The 19,825-nt window shown below is 43.8% G+C and overlaps 1 protein-coding gene across 3 annotated transcripts in view; it reads right to left on the bottom strand.

Annotated features, from left to right (window-relative positions):
• The window catches only part of LOC146784295 (uncharacterized), a 305,758-nt gene extending 286,169 nt beyond the window's left edge, over nucleotides 1-19,589 (bottom strand). For 2 of the 3 annotated variants that reach the window (XM_085635523.1, XM_085635522.1), the window contains exons 1-2: nucleotides 19,424-19,551; nucleotides 13,547-13,592 (exon numbers count right to left, since the gene is read on the bottom strand). In XM_085635523.1, the coding sequence (XP_085491649.1) occupies nucleotides 13,547-13,582 (36 nt within the window). In that variant the 5' untranslated portion in view covers nucleotides 13,583-13,592; nucleotides 19,424-19,551. Of the gene's footprint in view, nucleotides 1-13,546; nucleotides 13,593-19,423 lie in introns of all 3 variants that reach the window. The other variant, XM_085635521.1, reaches the window with a different exon arrangement.
• Between the last annotated feature and the right edge of the window lie 236 nt (nucleotides 19,590-19,825).

The following is a 19,825-nucleotide window of genomic DNA, read 5'->3' as shown; positions in this document are numbered from 1 at the left end:
CATCGATCCCATTGCTGTGAAGAACTTGTCTTTGTGCAAATTGGCTTTTGATGTAGCTGGACCTTTTGAAGTCACTGGGAATTCTTCTATGTATGCGTTGGTTTCGGTAGACTACATGTCCAAATGGCCTTAGGTGAAGTTTGTGGACAGCGTCAATTCCACGACCATCATCAAATTTTTCAAGGAGGTGTTTCTTCGTGAGGGGTTTCCTGAGGAACTAGTGACTAATAATGGCACTCAGTTGGTGTCCATGGAAATGCAGAATTTTCTCAGGGAACATGGCATCAAGCACAGTCTCACTTCTCTCTACCACCCACGCAGCAATGGTCTCGTTGAGTGAATGAACTGGGTCATCACGGACCAGTTACAGTTAGCCTGGGTTAATGGGTTGCACTGGAGGGTGGAGATTCCTGACATGTTATGGGTGGTAAGTGCCACTCCTCACATCAGTACTGGCATGTCTCCTTTCACCCTACTCAGGGGAAGAGTTGCTGGTTCCAAGTTAAACAAGGACTGAATGTCCAGGAAGGAGGTTGATCAGTGTAAGTTGGACAGAGTGGCTGATGTCCAAGCAGTGTTACAATCAAAGTATGGAACTGATTCTGTCAGAGCTTCCCCTGTTTGCATTGGAGATTGGGTGAGGACCAAGAAACACGGATTTATTCACAAGGGGGCTTCTCGATTCTCAGCATCTGTAAGAGTAAAGGAGGTGAAAGACCACGTGGTGGTGTTGGAGAATGGGAAGATGTGGAATAACTGTGCTCTCTCTGTAGTACCGGGATCCAAGGCTGTGTATGTTAGTGAGAAGATGGTTGTCCGTTTAGATTGCACTCCCTGCAGGGAAATTCCTCCCAGGATGAGAGTCGCCCCTGCCAGGTTCCAAGATTACGTCATGCATCAGATTCTGTATTGTCTTCTTCCATTTTGTGGTAGGTCATTGTTTTTCTTTCAGTTTGCGCCATCTATTTTGTTCATCATTGTTATAATTTTTGTTGCCTTGTGAAGGAAGGGGGGTGTGTTGGGTTCTGGAGTGCTCTGCTCGTGGGTTCTCTGAGCTCCCTGCGTGAAACATGGAATGTGGGGGAATCAACAGCTTCTGCCAGGAGGTGTGGAGATCGGACTGAATAAAGCGAGTTTGCATCTTACGTTTGTTGCACTTCTTTTCTGAAACCCACCAAACAGGAATAGGAGGAGCCTATTTATTTTAAACCAGGTCTAAGGGAAGTTTTGGTGTGCTAGAGAGGTAGGAAGTGTGGGAACATCAGCAGAGTGTGGAAATTGACTTTTCTGTGAATGTGATGATGGGAAAAGGAATCAGCCTGTGGTTACTTGAAGGCGGACTGGATGGACGTGTGCTACAAAGTGTCAGTTTGACAAGTCAAGTAATCAATCAGTCATTTGTGGGGGTATCTGGGTGCTGTCTTCCAGTCGAAGAGCCAGGTCTTGAGTTTCTTTCTGAAGTCTGTCAGCGAGCAAGTGAACTTGAGGGTATCAAGACATCTCTTCATAGTGAATTGACCAGTGTTGCTGAAGTTTATGTAGGTCCTGACTTGTCAACTGTGAGTAGTAAGGTGTATTTCCCACCTCAAATGATCATAGTGTGGAAATATGGATTCTTATGATCAGTTATGTCCCCTATCTTGGACCCCAACGGTTTCATGTATAACTCATAAGTACATGTATGTTTCCTCCAGTTCCAGTTATGAAGACGCAAACACATGTGCGTCCACCGTCAACATGTCCTCTTTCAGATCCGCCATGAATGGGCCGGATATTCTATTCCTAAGTATGAAAGGCCACCGGCTTTATATGGTTCATTTATCCTATTTTACAGTCCAGGCGAGTAGGCCCTGATTCTGCCATTAAGCCTTTTCTGCCTTCTGCCTCTGAAAGCTCCAGTCTGAACTCGCATCTGTATCCATGAACTTTGTCCTACTCCCTGTGCGGCTAACGGTGCCTGACTCGGCCTGTCTGACTGCCTGCCAAAAACTGTATTTCACCTTCAAGATTATCTGCTCTGCTCCGCTCCTCATCCAATGCATTCCTGTCTAGTAGTTTAAGTAAACATTCTTTCAGCTACCGAGCAAAAGGCCCGGCTTCTCTGTCTTTATGCAAGTAATTCATAGCCCTGTTACTATGGAAGATTTCTGCCCTCGCATCTAGTGTAGACACTTAGACGCTTGTACACGCACTAACAGTCAGTATAGTCAGTATAGAATAAGATTCTATCCTAAGAGACCTTTCTTTTTGGATAACATAGTTCTTTAAACATAGGATGTTAGATATGATTTGGGATTAGGTTGACATAACCCCAGACTTCTGTCTCCACATGTAGAGCTAAATGTCAAGTCCCCTTCACCCCCTAGTTGCACGTCAATCACACGTCATGCTGCTGCGCGCGCATCTCTGCCAAGTATTTCTGCTGACGTTGCGAAATTCTTCCGTAGAACCACCCATTTATGACATCGTATCCAATGACGTTCTTTAAGTTACGCCCAGTTACACCCATTCTTGTTACGCATGTATGTTCTTATCTTTGTAATTAACTGTTACGCCTCCTGCATCTGTTTCACTATAACGCCTATTGTATAAAAATGATTACTTGTCAATAAAGTTTGTCCTTCACTTCCTGAACCTTCGTGGTGATGGAATATGGAGTCCTCAATTCGAATTGATTTTGGAATAAAGCCCGTTCCGAACCTCTAATACCACGGATTCTGCCTCTTATTTTACTGAGCTATTATTATAGATTTTCCGCATCAAATTAAGTCCCGGTAATTAAATTATTTACCACATAGATGACGCCCGAACAGGGACACTTTCTCATCTCACGCGCCGGAGGTGCGTTGCAGGCCCGGTCTCCTGTCACAGCTGGACGGACAACAACGCGTACCCACAGGATTTCCTGTATCTCCCTCCTGCCGAGCGGGGGTAACTGAGGCTGCGATCAACACCCAGACGAGGCGGTGAGAAGTGCGAAGTATCCCGACCAGAGCCTAGCTGAGAGAGCAAGATCCGAGGTATACAGAGGCCCACCAGTTCCGAAGTTCCGAAGTATCCAAGTCACGAGTCGAGTCCAGTCCAGTCCAGTCCGGTCCAAGTCCAGTTCAGTTCAGTTCCGAGGCCTTCCGTTCCGAGCTACCCGGTGAGTACCATTATCGGGGAGGCATTCTGACGTGCACATAGGTTGTGCCAGTCAAGACGGGTTTGGGTACACAAATCCGGTCTGCACTGTTTCAGCAGTGTATCTGTACTGTTTAGCAGTATATCAAGTATGTCAAGTATATAATTCAGAATTACCTAGTTAATGCCGAGTATCATGTTTAGTGACTAGTTCCCTAAATGGCCATCATTGTTGTTCATTAAATATTAAATGTTAAATGTTTTAAATATGTTCTGCATATTGTGGTGTGAATGACTGTTCATTATTGTGTTTTGTTGTATTAAACGTGTTCAGAATTAGGTATCAGATCAGATCAGTTCTCAATATGCCGTTCTTTTCGAAATTAAGACAGATCAAAACTAGAAAAGGAGTACTCGAAGAAGCTGTTCCCATTCCTCCTAGGGACACTCCAGGGTACTTCATGTATCATAAACATGGCCTAGACGCCATATTATTTCTTGATTTATGGGTAGACTACACCAAGGAATTACCAGAAAGTCAGAGGTGGCCCGCAGCTGGGACCTGGGATGCAGATTGTATCGTGAAAGTAGAGGAAGAATTATGGAAAAAGAAAGCTAGACAATCACAGAAAGATGCCATTGAATTATGGCGTAAAGAATCGTATAGACGTACAGAAAAAGCACGTAGACAGGAAGAGAAGAGTAAGGAGAATTCAGATAAAGTTCGAGAAAATTTATTAATTGAAGAAGGTATTCGAGTAAAAGCAGAACAAGTAGACAGACAAAGAAATGCCCTTATGAATGGTATGTATCCTCTTCTGGCCGAAGGGTTACCTAAGGCTACTCTGGAGATACCCAAAGACTTGCCACCCCCATTGTTTCCGATAAAAGTACATCCCAAAGGGCATCCCAGAACCGCAGAAGATGTTTTTCTTTCTTCTTATTTAGACGACGCAGCTCCCGAGTATGCTAATGCTGCGCCACATAGACCGCCTGCCGAGGGGGTTCAACGCCAAGACCCTCCTCCGTCTATACCTCCGCAACAACAAATTCCGACACAAGTCCCGGCAAGCACATCTGTTTCTACAGCTGCACCCACCACTATGGTTGCCATATCACGTTCAACGAATCCTTTCACATCCAGCACCCCAGGTGGTGCTACGGGAGGTACAACAAACATTTTTTCCACGCCACCCAGAGTAAATAAACTTTCCTTTCAAGAATCAACCCACCAACGTACGCCCAAACTAGTAACTCCCGACACGCTTAAAGAACTTCTAATAGATTGTAGATATGATCCTGTGCCCGGCAAAAAGGATGAAATGCTGCTGGCATCATTACGTATCCGACAAGCTGCAATATATTTAGGGAGGCTACCAGGAATGACTGCACATTTAGAAAATATATATCATTTTGTCCAGTCGGGACGAGATTCCGAAAGTATTAATAGAGCCTTGGAGTACCAGAAAGTGGAGATACAGGGGGAACTGTTACGTTTCCTCATAAATTGTGTGGTCAGAAATCAAGACCGACCAGGAGTAAATCCGGAAGAAATGCAAATTCTTACCACCTGGAGTCGGAATATATCAGAAGGGAGACATGATAAACGATCATGTATAGTAGCTATGTGCCGCAAGATCCGCAAAGAAATAGAACGAATACACGAAGAAAGATTAGCAGTAGACGAGCCTGAACAAACCGAAGAGGGGGAAGAAATAGAACTGCCCACAGGACAGTTAGAAACTATGGCCTATGTAGGTAGAGGAAGATCTTGCAATAATACTAGATGCTTTACTGATCCGATACGTCCGATACGTTCAGATAATAACAGAAATTTCCAAAACCCAATAATAAATATAAGGTCCCCCGAACATTCGTTCCAAGCCGCTGACAAATTGCTCCGAGCACGAAGGGGTTATCACATACTCGATTCTATGGACGAACAAGAATTAGCCAGGTCAGCCGTTCACTGGGTTGACAGTCCCGGAAAATATAGTGATGATACACTAGCACACACGTTTTTGAACCTCAACCCCGATGAACAGCGTTTAGCTGGTATCTACATGATTCAACAACTCCTCGTATTATATAAAAGCCAACACTCCGATCCTGGTCCCTTACCTGATATGTTAACTGAATTACTCACGAATAAATGGAGAGGTTCAGGTACTGAGTTAATTAGAGAAATACTGGAATCCAGAAAGCAGTATATTCTTTTTGTATGCCCCGAACATGTCTCACTGCCCATCAAGGAAAGAACGACGTATTATATGGATAGACAGAATCCCTTACGCGAAGTGCACCCGATAAAAGGTGATGACAATCAGTTTAAACGTGTGTTTGTATACACACCCATATCTAAAATAGAACTATTAGAAATGAAGAAAGTGGTACCCAGTCATGACAAAGACCCAGCGGGTTTCCACCGTGAAATTAAAGACATGTTGCTCATGGGAGAATATACCTATCCCGACATTATGACAATATTGAAGGTATTAATGCCTGCGGGCATTTACGAAAAACTCAAGGAAAAGGACTGGGAGGTGGGAGACCAGAAGATAGATTGGACAGCATTAGAAAACGAAGAAAAAGCTCGAGGTCCAGGTTCAGGGCTTGGGGAAAAGACCAAAACACTACCAGGTTTACTAGTACAGGTACTGCCACGTTTATTAACTACGAAAAAGGAAGACTGGGGTGCAATCTCAGCCTGTAAACAAAAGCAAGATGAAGACACTAGTGATTTCTATGCCCGATTCGAAAAATGTTTTGGTATAAATAGTGGAATAAAAGCAAGTAGCGAATCTTATCCACATCTGTTTGTGACAAAATTAGTTGAAAATGCCCTGCCCCAAGTTAAGAATAGAGTATTGAAATTCGAGAGTACCTGGCAAGGTAACACTCCGTCACAAATGTTACAAATGCTACAGTACCATCACAATAGAATTAGAGAGGAACAAGAACATGAACAAAGACGCATGAAAGACACGAAAATGAAAATGCTAGTTTCCCAGACAGTTCCAGCTGACGGTCATAAAAAGGGTATGACACAGTCCAGTGTTTCAGCAGGTCCTGTAAAAGGGACATGCAACTATTGTAAACAGCCAGGCCATTATGTACACGATTGTCCAGTTTTAAAACATAATATCGCCATAGGTAATACAAAAGAAAGACCACGACCACTTAGACAGGATCAGAACCAACCAGGAGCTCCGCAGCATGCACAGGCCATGCCAGCTCCGCAACAGTCTATGCCAGCTCCACCACAGCAGCCTATTGCTGCTACACCAACAACGACACGACAGATGTACCAGACTGCACAGTATGACTACCCTGATTATCAACGATACTCATGAAACAGCCTAGCGAGGGAAGTTGGCTTACCCCTTATCGAGGTCCCTGTAGATCAAGAAGGACCTTATGTACACAGTGAACTGTTAGGCCAGGATAGGAAATTTTTACTTGATACAGGGGCAAGCCGAACAACAATAAAACGTAGTGAAGTTCCAGGGGCACCCCTCTCAGGCTCACAGAATATTTCCCTTGGTTTTTCAGGAAAACCTATCATTAATGAGGTATCACAGCCTCTTCCACTTACGATTGGTCCTTTGACACGAACTACAGATTTATTGCTTACTAAATCATGTCCAGAAAACCTGTTAGGTATAAAAACATTGAAAGCTCTAGGAGCTATAATATGTTGTTCTCCGGAAGGAGTAAGATTGTTTTTACGTGATTTCAAGGGGCACTATGTGTCCCGAGATATGGATCACCGACTGCAGACTTTACCCACACATTTATGGGCACAAGGCCCTACAGATGTTGGTTGCATGAATATTACACCATATCGAGTCACACTAAAGACAGGAGTGGTACTACCACGAATGCGACAATACAAGTTACCCCCAGATGCTGTAGTGGCTTTACTGCAAATCATTGACGAGCTTATTACCCAAGGAGTGGTTGTGGAAACCGACTCCAATGTATGTAATTCCCCGATAATTCCGATCCTTAAACGAACTGATCCAAAAGCCTCGCCAGTATATCGATTGGTTATTGATCTGCGCGAAGTAAATAAATGTATTGTACCACAATACCCCGTAGTTCCAGACATTTCTTCATTACTGACAACCATTGATTCCGAAGCAACATTCTTTACTGTAATTGATCTCAAGAATGCCTTTTTCAGCGTCCCAATAGATCCGGAAAGCCAATACTTGTTCGGATTTAGTTTAAATGGACGAAGCTTTAAATTCACGCGCGCACCTCAAGGATTCACAGAAAGCCCCAGCATCTATAGCCAAGCACTGAAACGAGAACTTGACAGTATCCACATGCCAGTCAACACTGCCCTGCTTCAATATGTCGATGATCTGCTGATCACCGCTAGAAGCGAACCTGAATGTGAAAAAGCTTCACTGACGGTTTTACAATTTTTGGCCGAAAAAGGGCACAAGGTGTCCCCTTCTAAGCTGCAATTCTGTGTCCAGCGAGTTGTTTACCTTGGTCACTCGCTGTCCAAGGAGGGAAGGCAGCTTACACCCGACCGCATACAGTTAATTGCTAACATGCCAATACCCAAGACACAAAAGGAGGTGCGGGCTTTTATAGGCCTCACTTCATATTGTAGGCAGTGGATCCCTCAGTATGCATTTCTAGCAAAACCACTTATTCAGTTGACAACACAGGAGGCGGCCACATCGACTGTCCTCCCTTGGACTCAAGAACATACACACGCCTTTGAAAGTTTAAAGAAAGCTTTATGCCAAGCACCTGTTCTAGCAACACCATGTTACAGTAAACAGTTTACACTCTTTGTTACAGAACGCGAAGGTACTGCCTTGTCAGTACTCACACAGGAACAAGCAGGATCACACAAACCATGTGCTTATTTTTCTAGTACATTAGATCCCGTAGCTCAGGCTCTGCCTGCGTGCCTGAAATCAGTGGCAGCGACAGCTTTAGCAATCAGACAAAGCGATGCCATAGTGTTAGGACATCAATTGACAGTACAAGTACCACACGCAGTAGAGGTTCTCTTGAACCGCACACAGACACAACACTTGACTATAGCACGACTCACCGGTTACGAACTAACATTGTTTCAGCCACACATAGAAATCAGACGTTGTAGTACATTGAATCCTGCCACACTTTTGCCAGTAAACGGAACAGACCCACTAGCACATGATTGTATTGAAGTTATTACTATCACAACGAAACCCAGACAAGACTTGACAGACGTCCCATTGACAGATCCAGACCTGACGTTGTATGTAGATGGTTCATGTATGAGAACAAGTACAGGAGAGCTAGTGGCCGCGTATGCAGTCACAACAGATACTGAAGTTATTGAAACAAATCGCATAAATACCTTGTCAGCTCAAGCAGCAGAGCTCGTCGCTCTGACACAAGCCTGTATTCAAGCTACGAATAAAAAAGTCAACATATATACTGATTCACGTTATGCATTCGGAGTTGTACATGACTTCGGCGTGCTGTGGCGAGAGAGAGGTTATTTAACTTCTCACGGTGCCCACATTCAGCACGGACCCCTCATCCATGCCTTATTAGATGCAATACATCTACCCACTGCAATATCAATTATGAAATGTAAAGCTCATACGAAAGTTACTGATATCATTTCCCAAGGCAATGATTTAGCTGACAGAACAGCTAAACAGACTGCTCAAACTCACAAATCTGACATGACAAAGACAATAGTTCCGACACCAACACATTGCATGACGGTTAAGGATCCCGCTCTTGACGTAATTGACATACAGACACATGCTACACCAGAAGAAATAAAGAAATGGACTGAATTAGGAGGGATCCAAACCGATCAGGGATGGATGACGAAAGAAAAATCTATATGGTTTCTTCCCGACTCAATGGTCCAAGTTATCATTAATACAATACATAGTCCAGCGCACCTAGGAGAAAAAGCTATGCTAGACAGCATTCAACACATTTGGTTCAACAAACATTTACGAGCAGCAGCTAAACAAAAAGTTCGTACCTGTATGATCTGTTGTCAGTTTAACCCAGGTAAAAGCATTCCCGTAGAACAAGGTGGATTTCAGCCTCCTGATCACCCTTTTGAAGTCCTCCAGATGGATTATATCCAGATGGAACGATGTCGAGGATTCAAATATGTTCTTGTAGTTGTTTGTGCTCTTTCCCGTTGGACAGAGGCATACCCGGTTTCAGATTACACTGCCCCGACTACTGCCAGACAGTTGGTTCGAGAATTCTTCCCACGGTACGGTTTACCACGTGCTGTCTACTCAGATAACGGCCAGCCGTTCTCATCCGAACTAATGAAACACGTTTCACTTTTGTTAGGTTATCAATGGAGATTTCACTGTGTCCGACACCCCGAGGCAGCAGGTCTCGTGGAACGACATAATCAAACTCTGAAAATAAGATTGTCCAAAATATGTAGAGAAAAAGGTGTCGACTGGGTAGTAGCCTTACCAGTTGCACTCTTTTACATGAGAATGGTAGCACATTCTCGAACAGGGCTATCCCCGTATGAGGTGATCTTCGGTAGACCACCAAATATGTGGGGGACGCCTATACCTCGTAAAATAACTGACATTGACTGTAATATGCTGACAGATTACCTGGCTTCCTTGATGTCTGCACTACAATCTTGTCGTTCACAGGTAGCTGCAGCCTTTCCCGACAACACCGAGGTGAAACCCCACGACGTAGTTCCGGGGGATTTGGTGTTAGTACGGAACTTTGACCGGAAGTCTCAGCTGGATCCTAGGTGGAGATCGCCTCAACTCGTACTATTAACAACGAGGACAGCCGTGAAGATCGAAGGTCGAAAAGGCTGGATACATTCAAGTCATATCAAGAAATTTCATGGACTACCGTCCGATGTAAATGACACACCTTGCGTGTCTTCACCGATTGACTCAAAGCTTCCTTTGGTTGAACTGAATGACAAAGAACAATACAGACTAAAATTAAGGTCTACCAAGTCAGACAATTTGATTGTTTAAGTCCTCTCCAAGGTGAATCGGTCGAATTTGTCCCTGACATGAATCCCCTAGACCTGAATAGAGAAAGACACAGAAGGAAGCGAATGAAACAACATGCGTACTGTAAATCACTGCGTAGTCATTGCACAGTGACGTTATTAATTTTATTTTTCTTATGTCTTTTAATAATGGCTGCAAGTATATTGTTGCACATATATTATCCTATTTCTAAACATGTTTACAATGTTACTGCTGAACATTCTTTTAGTGAATTTCCCCCGCATGAGTTGTCATATAGATTTGCGCTGCGCAATAACACTTTTATTAGTATGTTACATCATTCCCATCAGACTAGCAATGCTACAAATTGTTGGATATGTGGCCGACTCCCTCCCTATCAGAACTATAAGGGAATTCTGCCTCTCTTTCCATATCCGTTCACACACAATGGCTCCTGTGGAGCATGGTTTAGTTTAATTAATTCCCTAGATTCGAATTCCGCAGTTTATCAAGACAACTGGGTTTGGGGAAACCTGAACTTAGCTTTGATTAAAGTCTGCTACCCTAACAAGGAGGGACTTCCCAAAAGAACAGGAACTGATCTAGAAAATGAAGTATATGGATTAGGTAATTTCACACTTAACCTCATGATCCTGAACGTTGAATCTGAAGCTACACCAATTTTGCCTGCCATGTCCGTATTCCCAGTTAAAGGGGAACTATGCATAAGAAAGAATGGCTCCATACACATGGGCCATAGTAAATGCACCACTGTGATAAAATTCAGTGATCAAGGCAAGTCTACATTTAGAGCTTCTCGTCATTCCTATTTTATATGTGGACAGACCGCATATATACACCTACCTTTAGATTGGGATGGTACCTGTTACATAGCATTCCTTCTACCACCTGTTTTCCTAGCTCCTCCTGATTATCATAGAAATACTCATTTAGTACACAATAGACAGCAGAGAGATCTCCCAATAGTCGATTACACTGAAACAGCATGGGAGAAATACACAGATTTCAATAAAGGTTTCTTTCCTTATATAGGTACAGTCACTAATAGTAAGCTGATAGGTAGATTAACCAGAACCCTTGAAGCAGTAGTAAACGAAACTATTTCCGCCTTAGGCAATTTAACAGAAGAGCAGTCTGCTATGCGGATTGTTGTGCTTCAAAATCGTCTTGTCCTTGACGTCATCCTGGCCGATAGGGGCGGAGCTTGTAGGGTCATCGGATCAAGTTGTTGCATTTTCATACCAGAAAATTCGCCGTCAGTATATAAAGCCATAACCCGCCTTCATAAGATTGTAAGCCAGATACACCAGAATCCAGGCACCTGGACTTGGTCCGGTTGGTTCTGGAGTGTATTATCTACCTTTGGATGGAGGGTCCTATCCTTCCTAGGTATTGGCTTTCTCATACTATTCAGTTGCTGCTTATGCCTACAATGTGGGCCAGCGATTTGTGGTCTATGTGCCACCTCGTGTATCCCACATCCAAGTTTTCATTCAAGATTCCGGAAGAAGAAAGAAGAACAAATGATGTTATATGAACAAATCAACGGATTGATGAAGATTGATATCTCTTAAGGGCAAGTAGGGGACAAGGAGGGAATGTGGAAATATGGATTCTTATGATCAGTTATGTCCCCTATCTTGGACCCCAACGGTTTCATGTATAACTCATAAGTACATGTATGTTTCCTCCAGTTCCAGTTATGAAGACGCAAACACATGTGCGTCCACCGTCAACATGTCCTCTTTCAGATCCGCCATGAATGGGCCGGATATTCTATTCCTAAGTATGAAAGGCCACCGGCTTTATATGGTTCATTTATCCTATTTTACAGTCCAGGCGAGTAGGCCCTGATTCTGCCATTAAGCCTTTTCTGCCTTCTGCCTCTGAAAGCTCCAGTCTGAACTCGCATCTGTATCCATGAACTTTGTCCTACTCCCTGTGCGGCTAACGGTGCCTGACTCGGCCTGTCTGACTGCCTGCCAAAAACTGTATTTCACCTTCAAGATTATCTGCTCTGCTCCGCTCCTCATCCAATGCATTCCTGTCTAGTAGTTTAAGTAAACATTCTTTCAGCTACCGAGCAAAAGGCCCGGCTTCTCTGTCTTTATGCAAGTAATTCATAGCCCTGTTACTATGGAAGATTTCTGCCCTCGCATCTAGTGTAGACACTTAGACGCTTGTACACGCACTAACAGTCAGTATAGTCAGTATAGAATAAGATTCTATCCTAAGAGACCTTTCTTTTTGGATAACATAGTTCTTTAAACATAGGATGTTAGATATGATTTGGGATTAGGTTGACATAACCCCAGACTTCTGTCTCCACATGTAGAGCTAAATGTCAAGTCCCCTTCACCCCCTAGTTGCACGTCAATCACACGTCATGCTGCTGCGCGCGCATCTCTGCCAAGTATTTCTGCTGACGTTGCGAAATTCTTCCGTAGAACCACCCATTTATGACATCGTATCCAATGACGTTCTTTAAGTTACGCCCAGTTACACCCATTCTTGTTACGCATGTATGTTCTTATCTTTGTAATTAACTGTTACGCCTCCTGCATCTGTTTCACTATAACGCCTATTGTATAAAAATGATTACTTGTCAATAAAGTTTGTCCTTCACTTCCTGAACCTTCGTGGTGATGGAATATGGAGTCCTCAATTCGAATTGATTTTGGAATAAAGCCCGTTCCGAACCTCTAATACCACGGATTCTGCCTCTTATTTTACTGAGCTATTATTATAGATTTTCCGCATCAAATTAAGTCCCGGTAATTAAATTATTTACCACAATAGCACGTGCCATTTGAATGTGTCAAAGAGAGAGGCTGATGCTGTGATGGACCTACTCTCGCCGGTGTACTCATAGGACGATCAAGCATGGAGATTATGTTTTACAGAGTTTCCTATTATCTATTAGAGTCCCTCCATGTGTTATGTTTTGAAATGGCTGTAATTTTCATTTGTTTGTATTTTTACTCTTTGTAATAAGGGAGGATTGTTATGGTGACATTACTTGGAACGTGGTGGTTTCAGTTCCTCCCGCACAAAATGTCTCTTTCTTCACAGTGCACGAAGAGAGAAAAGCACATTTGTATGTGGTGGTTGGGGCAGTTCTTGTGGGTCTCCTCAAATGAGGCTTGACTACCCACCGACATGAATACAAATCACTTTATCAATCTATGTGTGTCAGAACCCATCATTACCAGCCCTTATTTTGCCAAAGAGCCCTTGGTTCTGTGCCCCTACCAGGTGGAAGAGCCCTTTGTTCTGTGTCACTGTCTGGCAGAAGCGCCCTTCGTTCTGGCCCAGTGTAATCCACCCACCCAAAGTGCTCAGAGTAAGTGACAAATCTGTAATGCTGCAAATGTAATTGTCCCTCAGGAATCTGCATAGGGCCATCTTACCTTTCCTTTTGTTCGGCGCATTCCAGAACCCTTCATGGTGATTTCACTGTTGGTAAAAACAAAAACGCAAAAGTAAATGGTTGCTCTATCCACATGAAGCGTTCTTCTGTGATCTAAACTGTAAATCATAAAACAATTAGTTTATCATACCTGGTTGTGTGGGACTCTTGTGCTCTGTGTGTGCTAAATCACTTGGCTTTGAACCCAACCCCCTTGCTAATATCAAGATGCAATATCTACGCAAGTATGGGTAACAAGTAGATCTCATTAACATAAGTCCAGGTGATGTTGCTTGAGCGAATCTAGGACTCTGGTCTAAGAGTTGGAAGTAGTTAGCAATGGAGGAGTCCTATGCCCAGGGGCATGTTGTGTATGTGGAAAACCTCAGCTCAAGAAGGCTGCTTTGAAGAGCTCAGAGAATGAGCTGTCTGCTGTCCATATATTCAGGGGTTTGCATCTCATGATAATTACTTAAACAATACATTACCATTATATTTATAGTAATTATTTCAGGTCCTCTCTGTATCTTTTGGCATTTTTGGTGGAATCTGGCTCACGGTCACAGTTGTTCTATATATATTGTATCACAGTATAAACAAGACAGACTGAAAGAACTTGCCAATAAAATACAATTTGTGTAGTGTGCAGTAAAGAATGCAATAGATATTGTAGGTGGATTCAAAAATCACACAGCGCTTCTGCATTCTTAGGCACCTGGAAAGCTAAACACTGAAAAATGGCTCTGTGATCAGGTCCTTTAGCCCAGTCCAAATGAGACTTTGATTAATTTTGTCAGACTGAATTCCTGTTTCTATGCTTTTAGAATTCTAGAGTTTGCTTCAGAATCGTTAATACCATATACTTGAATTGTGACATTGCAAGCTTAAACAAGACAAGCCCGGCGCTGAAAAAAAACATGAAGCTGACGAGGAGGGAGTGGGAGGGGCTTTCACTGAAAGTGACACGGCAGTGAAAGGAAAACAAACAAGCCCGGCGGAGTGTGGCGCGCGTGCTTGGCGGGGCGGGGAGCGCATTCCAGTCGGGGGAGCGGACCCTTTGAAGTGCTCCCAAAAAGCGGAGTGCATGGCGGCACCAAGCACGTGATTGTGCGCGTGCTAGCAATGCAATCCGCTTTTTGGGAGCACTTTGAAATGCCCTTTTACAATAGTCTCGCTTTGCGATCGCTTACGCGATAGCAAGGCGAGACCTAAAAAGCACACTCTGTTCATGATATCTTTACTTTGGGAAAGCTATGGTGGAATACACCCACCCATTACGACAGAATCCTCAAGGAGAAAATCAGATTCCGCTGTGGTCTCCTCCACACCTGGGAACATGTGCGGAATTCCATCAGCATTTTTTATACTTATTAGAACATTGGAATGTTGGGAGCTCCACCGAAGACAATGAAGTGGCCACGGGCTTACAATGGCTGGTATAAGCCTTCTGCTTCTACATTCCAATGTTTGTCTTTCTGTTTCTCCCTTTTTAGGTCTCGCCTAGGCAGCGCTTACGCTGTCTCGTTGAGACATGCAGTATATACTATAGTATATATACTATAGTAGGGAAGCTTCATTTAAGCTCCGCCCACTCTCCGCCCATCTTTTGGATTGGCTTACATCCTAAATGCTGCATTCTGATTGGTTTTCAGCTTCCTAGTCCCTTCCTATGACAGCATGTCGTCATTTGTGTCCTTCCATGGCTAGCAGCCCCTTTACTGCACAGACTATTTTTCTTTGCTCCGGTTTAAATGTGCCTTTCTGGGTTTCTTTTACTGTGAGGCAAGCTCGTTTAATTATTGCGTTACCCGCGAGGCAATTTCTTCGAAGTCCCCCCCCACCTCCCGCAGTCTGTCTGTGTTGCGGAGGGATCATGCTCCGAGCTCTGGAGTTACACCGGCTACCAGCCATGCCTACTTCCTGGAGGTAACTGCAATGAAGGCGGCCATCTTTGAAGGGCTGGGTTGGAAGTTAATGAAAGCTAAGGGCATTGTCAGGTCAAGCAAATGGAAGAAAATGCATTTTATTTTATTTCAATAGGATTCTTGTAATATCTTGTTCAATTCGTTTCATAAAAAGAATGTTTCTAAATATTTACAAAGATAATGCAATAGGTACAATTACCTATTACTCAAAAAGCGAGTCTAGAATTATTTTCAGCATTCTGTACATTAGGTACAACGGGTGTTGGATCTCTCCGATTACACTGAGATACCGATTTAGCAAATCCAAAACGGCCACCTGATGGCACATTCCTGGGCAGGAGGCACGTCCTTGAACACCTGACTCGTATGCTATTGGCCAGTAGGATGCCGGAAGTGGCACTGGACCCGCCCTTGAGGCTCCCTCTTACGCTAGTTGTGGGGCAGGCATGGTTTCATTTTCGCGTTCTGCGCAAGGCAATTTCTTCCCGTCCCTCCCCATCGCAGTCCATCATCTAGCAGTTTGTTCTGTTTTTTAGTCAGACTATTGGAACTCAGCTGGCGGAAAGAAAACAATAGCGGAGAGGAGGAGAAAGTACAAAATGCGGAAATGTAACTGCAGGGAGAAAAAAGTATATCATAATAAGTATTCTTTCTTTGTGGAAGACGCTGCCGCGACCTGAGTCGGAAGTCAGGCGGCCGTGCTGGTTTGGGGGCATGGCCTGAAGCCCTGAAGACGACAGTCCTTCATGCGGCTGTGTCAATGCAGCTCAGGAGACACCGGTGTCCAAACAGTGGAGTCCCAATTGCAGAGAGAGCCTAAAGCTTATGTTTTCATTTGATGTGGTATGAGATTCCCAAAGATTTAAATAAGGAGGGCGGCCGGCTTCGAGATGTATGGTTTGGGGCTACGCTGCAAATTCAGTAATGACGCAGCTCCCAGAGCTGCAGCAGGCAGTTGGCACCGGGCTGCTGCCACGCTACCACAACGGTGTTATTATTTTTACCCTTACCTAGTACCGAATGCATCCCATTCGGATAACTGACCCGGGGATTTCAGCGCCAAGCGGCCACCTGGACAGTATCACTGGGCGGTCCGCACTGAACTTTCACAACAGCGTGTGTGTGGAGACCGCGGGCCGGGTGGCTAATGGTCCCGGAATCACAACCTTGAATGAGCTCAGCCTGCCTGCAATGCTGCAGCCAGCCCTTGCAGGGCAGAGTGAGTTGCCACCTAGAAGCGCCTCCCGTCTGCAGCCTCTGGACACACAGACACTAAGACTCATCTGCAGCCAGGCGGCATCCCAAGTAGGTATTATAAAATTTCAGGTCTTGATGCTCCATTTCCCTCTATTATTAATACCCTGTTATTGTGTCGGGTACCTGGTTATTGCCCCGTCATATTGTTGTGTCTGGGTATCCTCGCTGACGCCTGATCATTGTCCTCTTTTGATGCCTTGTTATTGTCCCCTCTCATCACCTTCTAGCCCCTCTGATTCGCTCCTCAGCCCTCTCGGATGCCCTATTATTACCCAATCTGAAGCACCACTTTTATTCTCTCGGACGCCCTGTTATAGTTTTATCTAATTTGCTGTTATTCCTTCCACTGATGCTTTGTTATTAACACCTCTGAGGCCCTATCATTGTCCTTTCTGATGCCATGTTAACCCCATCCCCTCCCCGATGCCCTCTTAACGCTCTCTCTGAGGTAGTATTATTACCCTTTCTAAAGTAGTATTTTTTGCTTATTTATTGCCCTGTTATTAACCTATTCCATGTGCTATTATTGTCCTGCCTTATGCCATTATTGCCTGCTCTATCTCCCTGTTAATACCCCCTCTGATGCCTCATTACTGCCAACTCCTATGCCATTATTGCCCTCTCTATTGTCCCTTCCCGCCCCTAGTCACCGAAAACCAACTTCGTAAGTGTTCTAATGAGGTTCGCCCATCTCTGCAACATGGAAACAGCCATGGAGGGAGAAATTGTTTGGCACGAAGTGACCGGTCTAAGCACCACTGCCAACCAGCAGGAAAGGTGGAAGAAACAACACTGGTAATTCTAAAGTGGTATAATATTGCAAGTTACACACATTTGCATTTCGTTGTATTTCTCTAGTGTGTCCTTGTCAGATGCGGGTGAATTCAAACCTTGATCTCAAGCATTCAATTACACACCTGATTCCGCTTTCTGATTGGTTGAGTGGGATCTGTTGTGATTAATAGGTTGATATCGTGTTTAAGTTTTGTCATCAGATTGTTGCAATGTTGATCATTGTTCGGTGTGTGTAGCCGTAGATTTAGCAATGCGAGTAAATGCCTTTTACAACGTTGGCGTGAGCTACAAAGCTACGGCAAAAACATGAATACCCAATTAGAAATCTTCTTTTTGTCTGGGGACAGAACTTTTTCAATTGTAGCAGCAAAGTCATAGAATTCTCTGCAATATTTGCTTTCTGCTCTAATTCTAGTATAGTCTTGTTAAAGAAAGCTCTGGAACCTTATATACAGGGCTTTAAGTAAAATGAAGAAACTGGGGGGAGGTCTCTCAAAGGGGCATGGCCAATCTTATAAAGGGCGTGGCTTAAAACACGTAAACTAAAAATCTGTGGTTAGCATACTGTGCCACACAACTGGTATTTTGCTGCTTCTGTTATAGCAGCAATATGATACAACAAGTAACATTACACCAACAACAGGCCAAGACTATTGGCTTTGTCAATAGCTGTTAGTTGCATATTACTAAGGACAATTGAAAAATGTACTGCTTCTCTGTGCTTGTTTTAATAGCATCATGGTGTTTAAGACCGCGTAATATCTAAGACTAGATTTTCATAATCGCACTAAACCAGTTATGGCATCAATTTGCTTTCTAAAATATAGAATTTATACTCCTTGTTTTATTTGTCTGCATAGCTAAAAACTTATTAGGTCCCAAAAGCGAGACCGATTTGCATTGCAAATGCTTGTTCATTTAGTACAGTCTGCCATCAGTTGGTGGATTGATAAACTCCGTTAATTGAGCGTATTAAAATGTGTTTACAACCACTGATATCTTCTTATTCTGATATGCATTTTTATGTGGTAACTGCATTTTATCACTTCCCTCCTTTTCTTGCAATGTATATCCAGGGCCACTGAAATTATGCGATATTGTGCCTGTAGTGTTTACTGCATAATGATGGATTTGCCACATTTGCCACATTGCTCATCATCTAACGCATAATCTGCAGAATTTAACACAAAATTGTTTCTACCTCAAACAGATGAAACGTTCTGAGAAACTCAGTGACACATGTTGCCAGTGCAGTGAAAGGCCCTTCCTCCCCAAAGGCTGACTGGTCGCGTTCTGTTGCTTACCACTGTTATCGGGTGTTAAACTGGTACTAATGACGTGAAACCTTTGGTCACACAGTGTTAGCCTGTGTAAAAATGACAAAATATGGAAATAATACTATCGCAAAATGTGCTGCATTATGCCACATAAATTGGCTTTTCTTTCCCCATAATTTAGTCAACCCTGTCACATAATTTGGCCCTCCCTTGCAACAGAATTCCAATGGTCCTAACTACAGCCCTCTTACTGTTTCAGAGCCAAAGTCTACCAGGCAGACAGATTTATTGTGTTAATACTAAAGCTAAACCCGGATATCTCTCTCACTTGCTTTCAGTCATCCGACAATCCCCAAAATCGTTGTGCTGACAAAACGAGATATTTCGTGGCTGGAGGTGGGAAAGGGGCAATGGAGCAAGAGTAAATCTTACCTCTCTTCCCTTCCTCCTGAGAGGAGACCCGCACAACATGGGCAGACCAGAGACGTGGCTGGGACGGTGCACATTCCGCCTCGGTACCTATACACCTGTATCTATGCACCACACCTCTGCCACAAATGTTTTGGAGTTGTAATGCTCTCATTTAAAATTATATAGAAATCCCAAAGTCCCAAATACACTCACCGTGCCTTGCTTGGAGTGGGTGATACGAGATAACTAATGCTCGACGGTCATCACAAGCAGCACCCTCCGTAGTGCTCACCTCTGATGCCTCTGCTCGCCTCTGAAACCGAACCCTGAGTACGTCACTTCCCTCTCTTTATAAGAAGCTGAGCCTCTCACGCAAGAGATTAAATCATTCCAAGTGCGGGATTTCCGCGACGATGATGGGAGGTGCCACTAAACTGACAGGTAAACAAGACGAGTATCTGTCGGAATTTTGGTTGAACCTCTGGGTGGGGCTTCCTGATTTACAAGTCTTTGCGCAATTCGTCGACAGCTTTTCTAGAAAGTAATGGCGTCACCGAAACGTGACGCTGTCCTTCCAAAAGTTGGCACGGCCCTTCCACACCCTTAGTCTTTCCG

The sequence above is a fragment of the Triturus cristatus genome, chromosome 11, assembly GCF_964204655.1.
Source record: "Triturus cristatus chromosome 11, aTriCri1.1, whole genome shotgun sequence".
Taxonomy (NCBI): Eukaryota; Metazoa; Chordata; class Amphibia; order Caudata; family Salamandridae; genus Triturus; species Triturus cristatus.
Note: the sequence above shows the minus strand (reverse complement) of the source record. Positions and strands in the feature narration are given on the sequence as shown.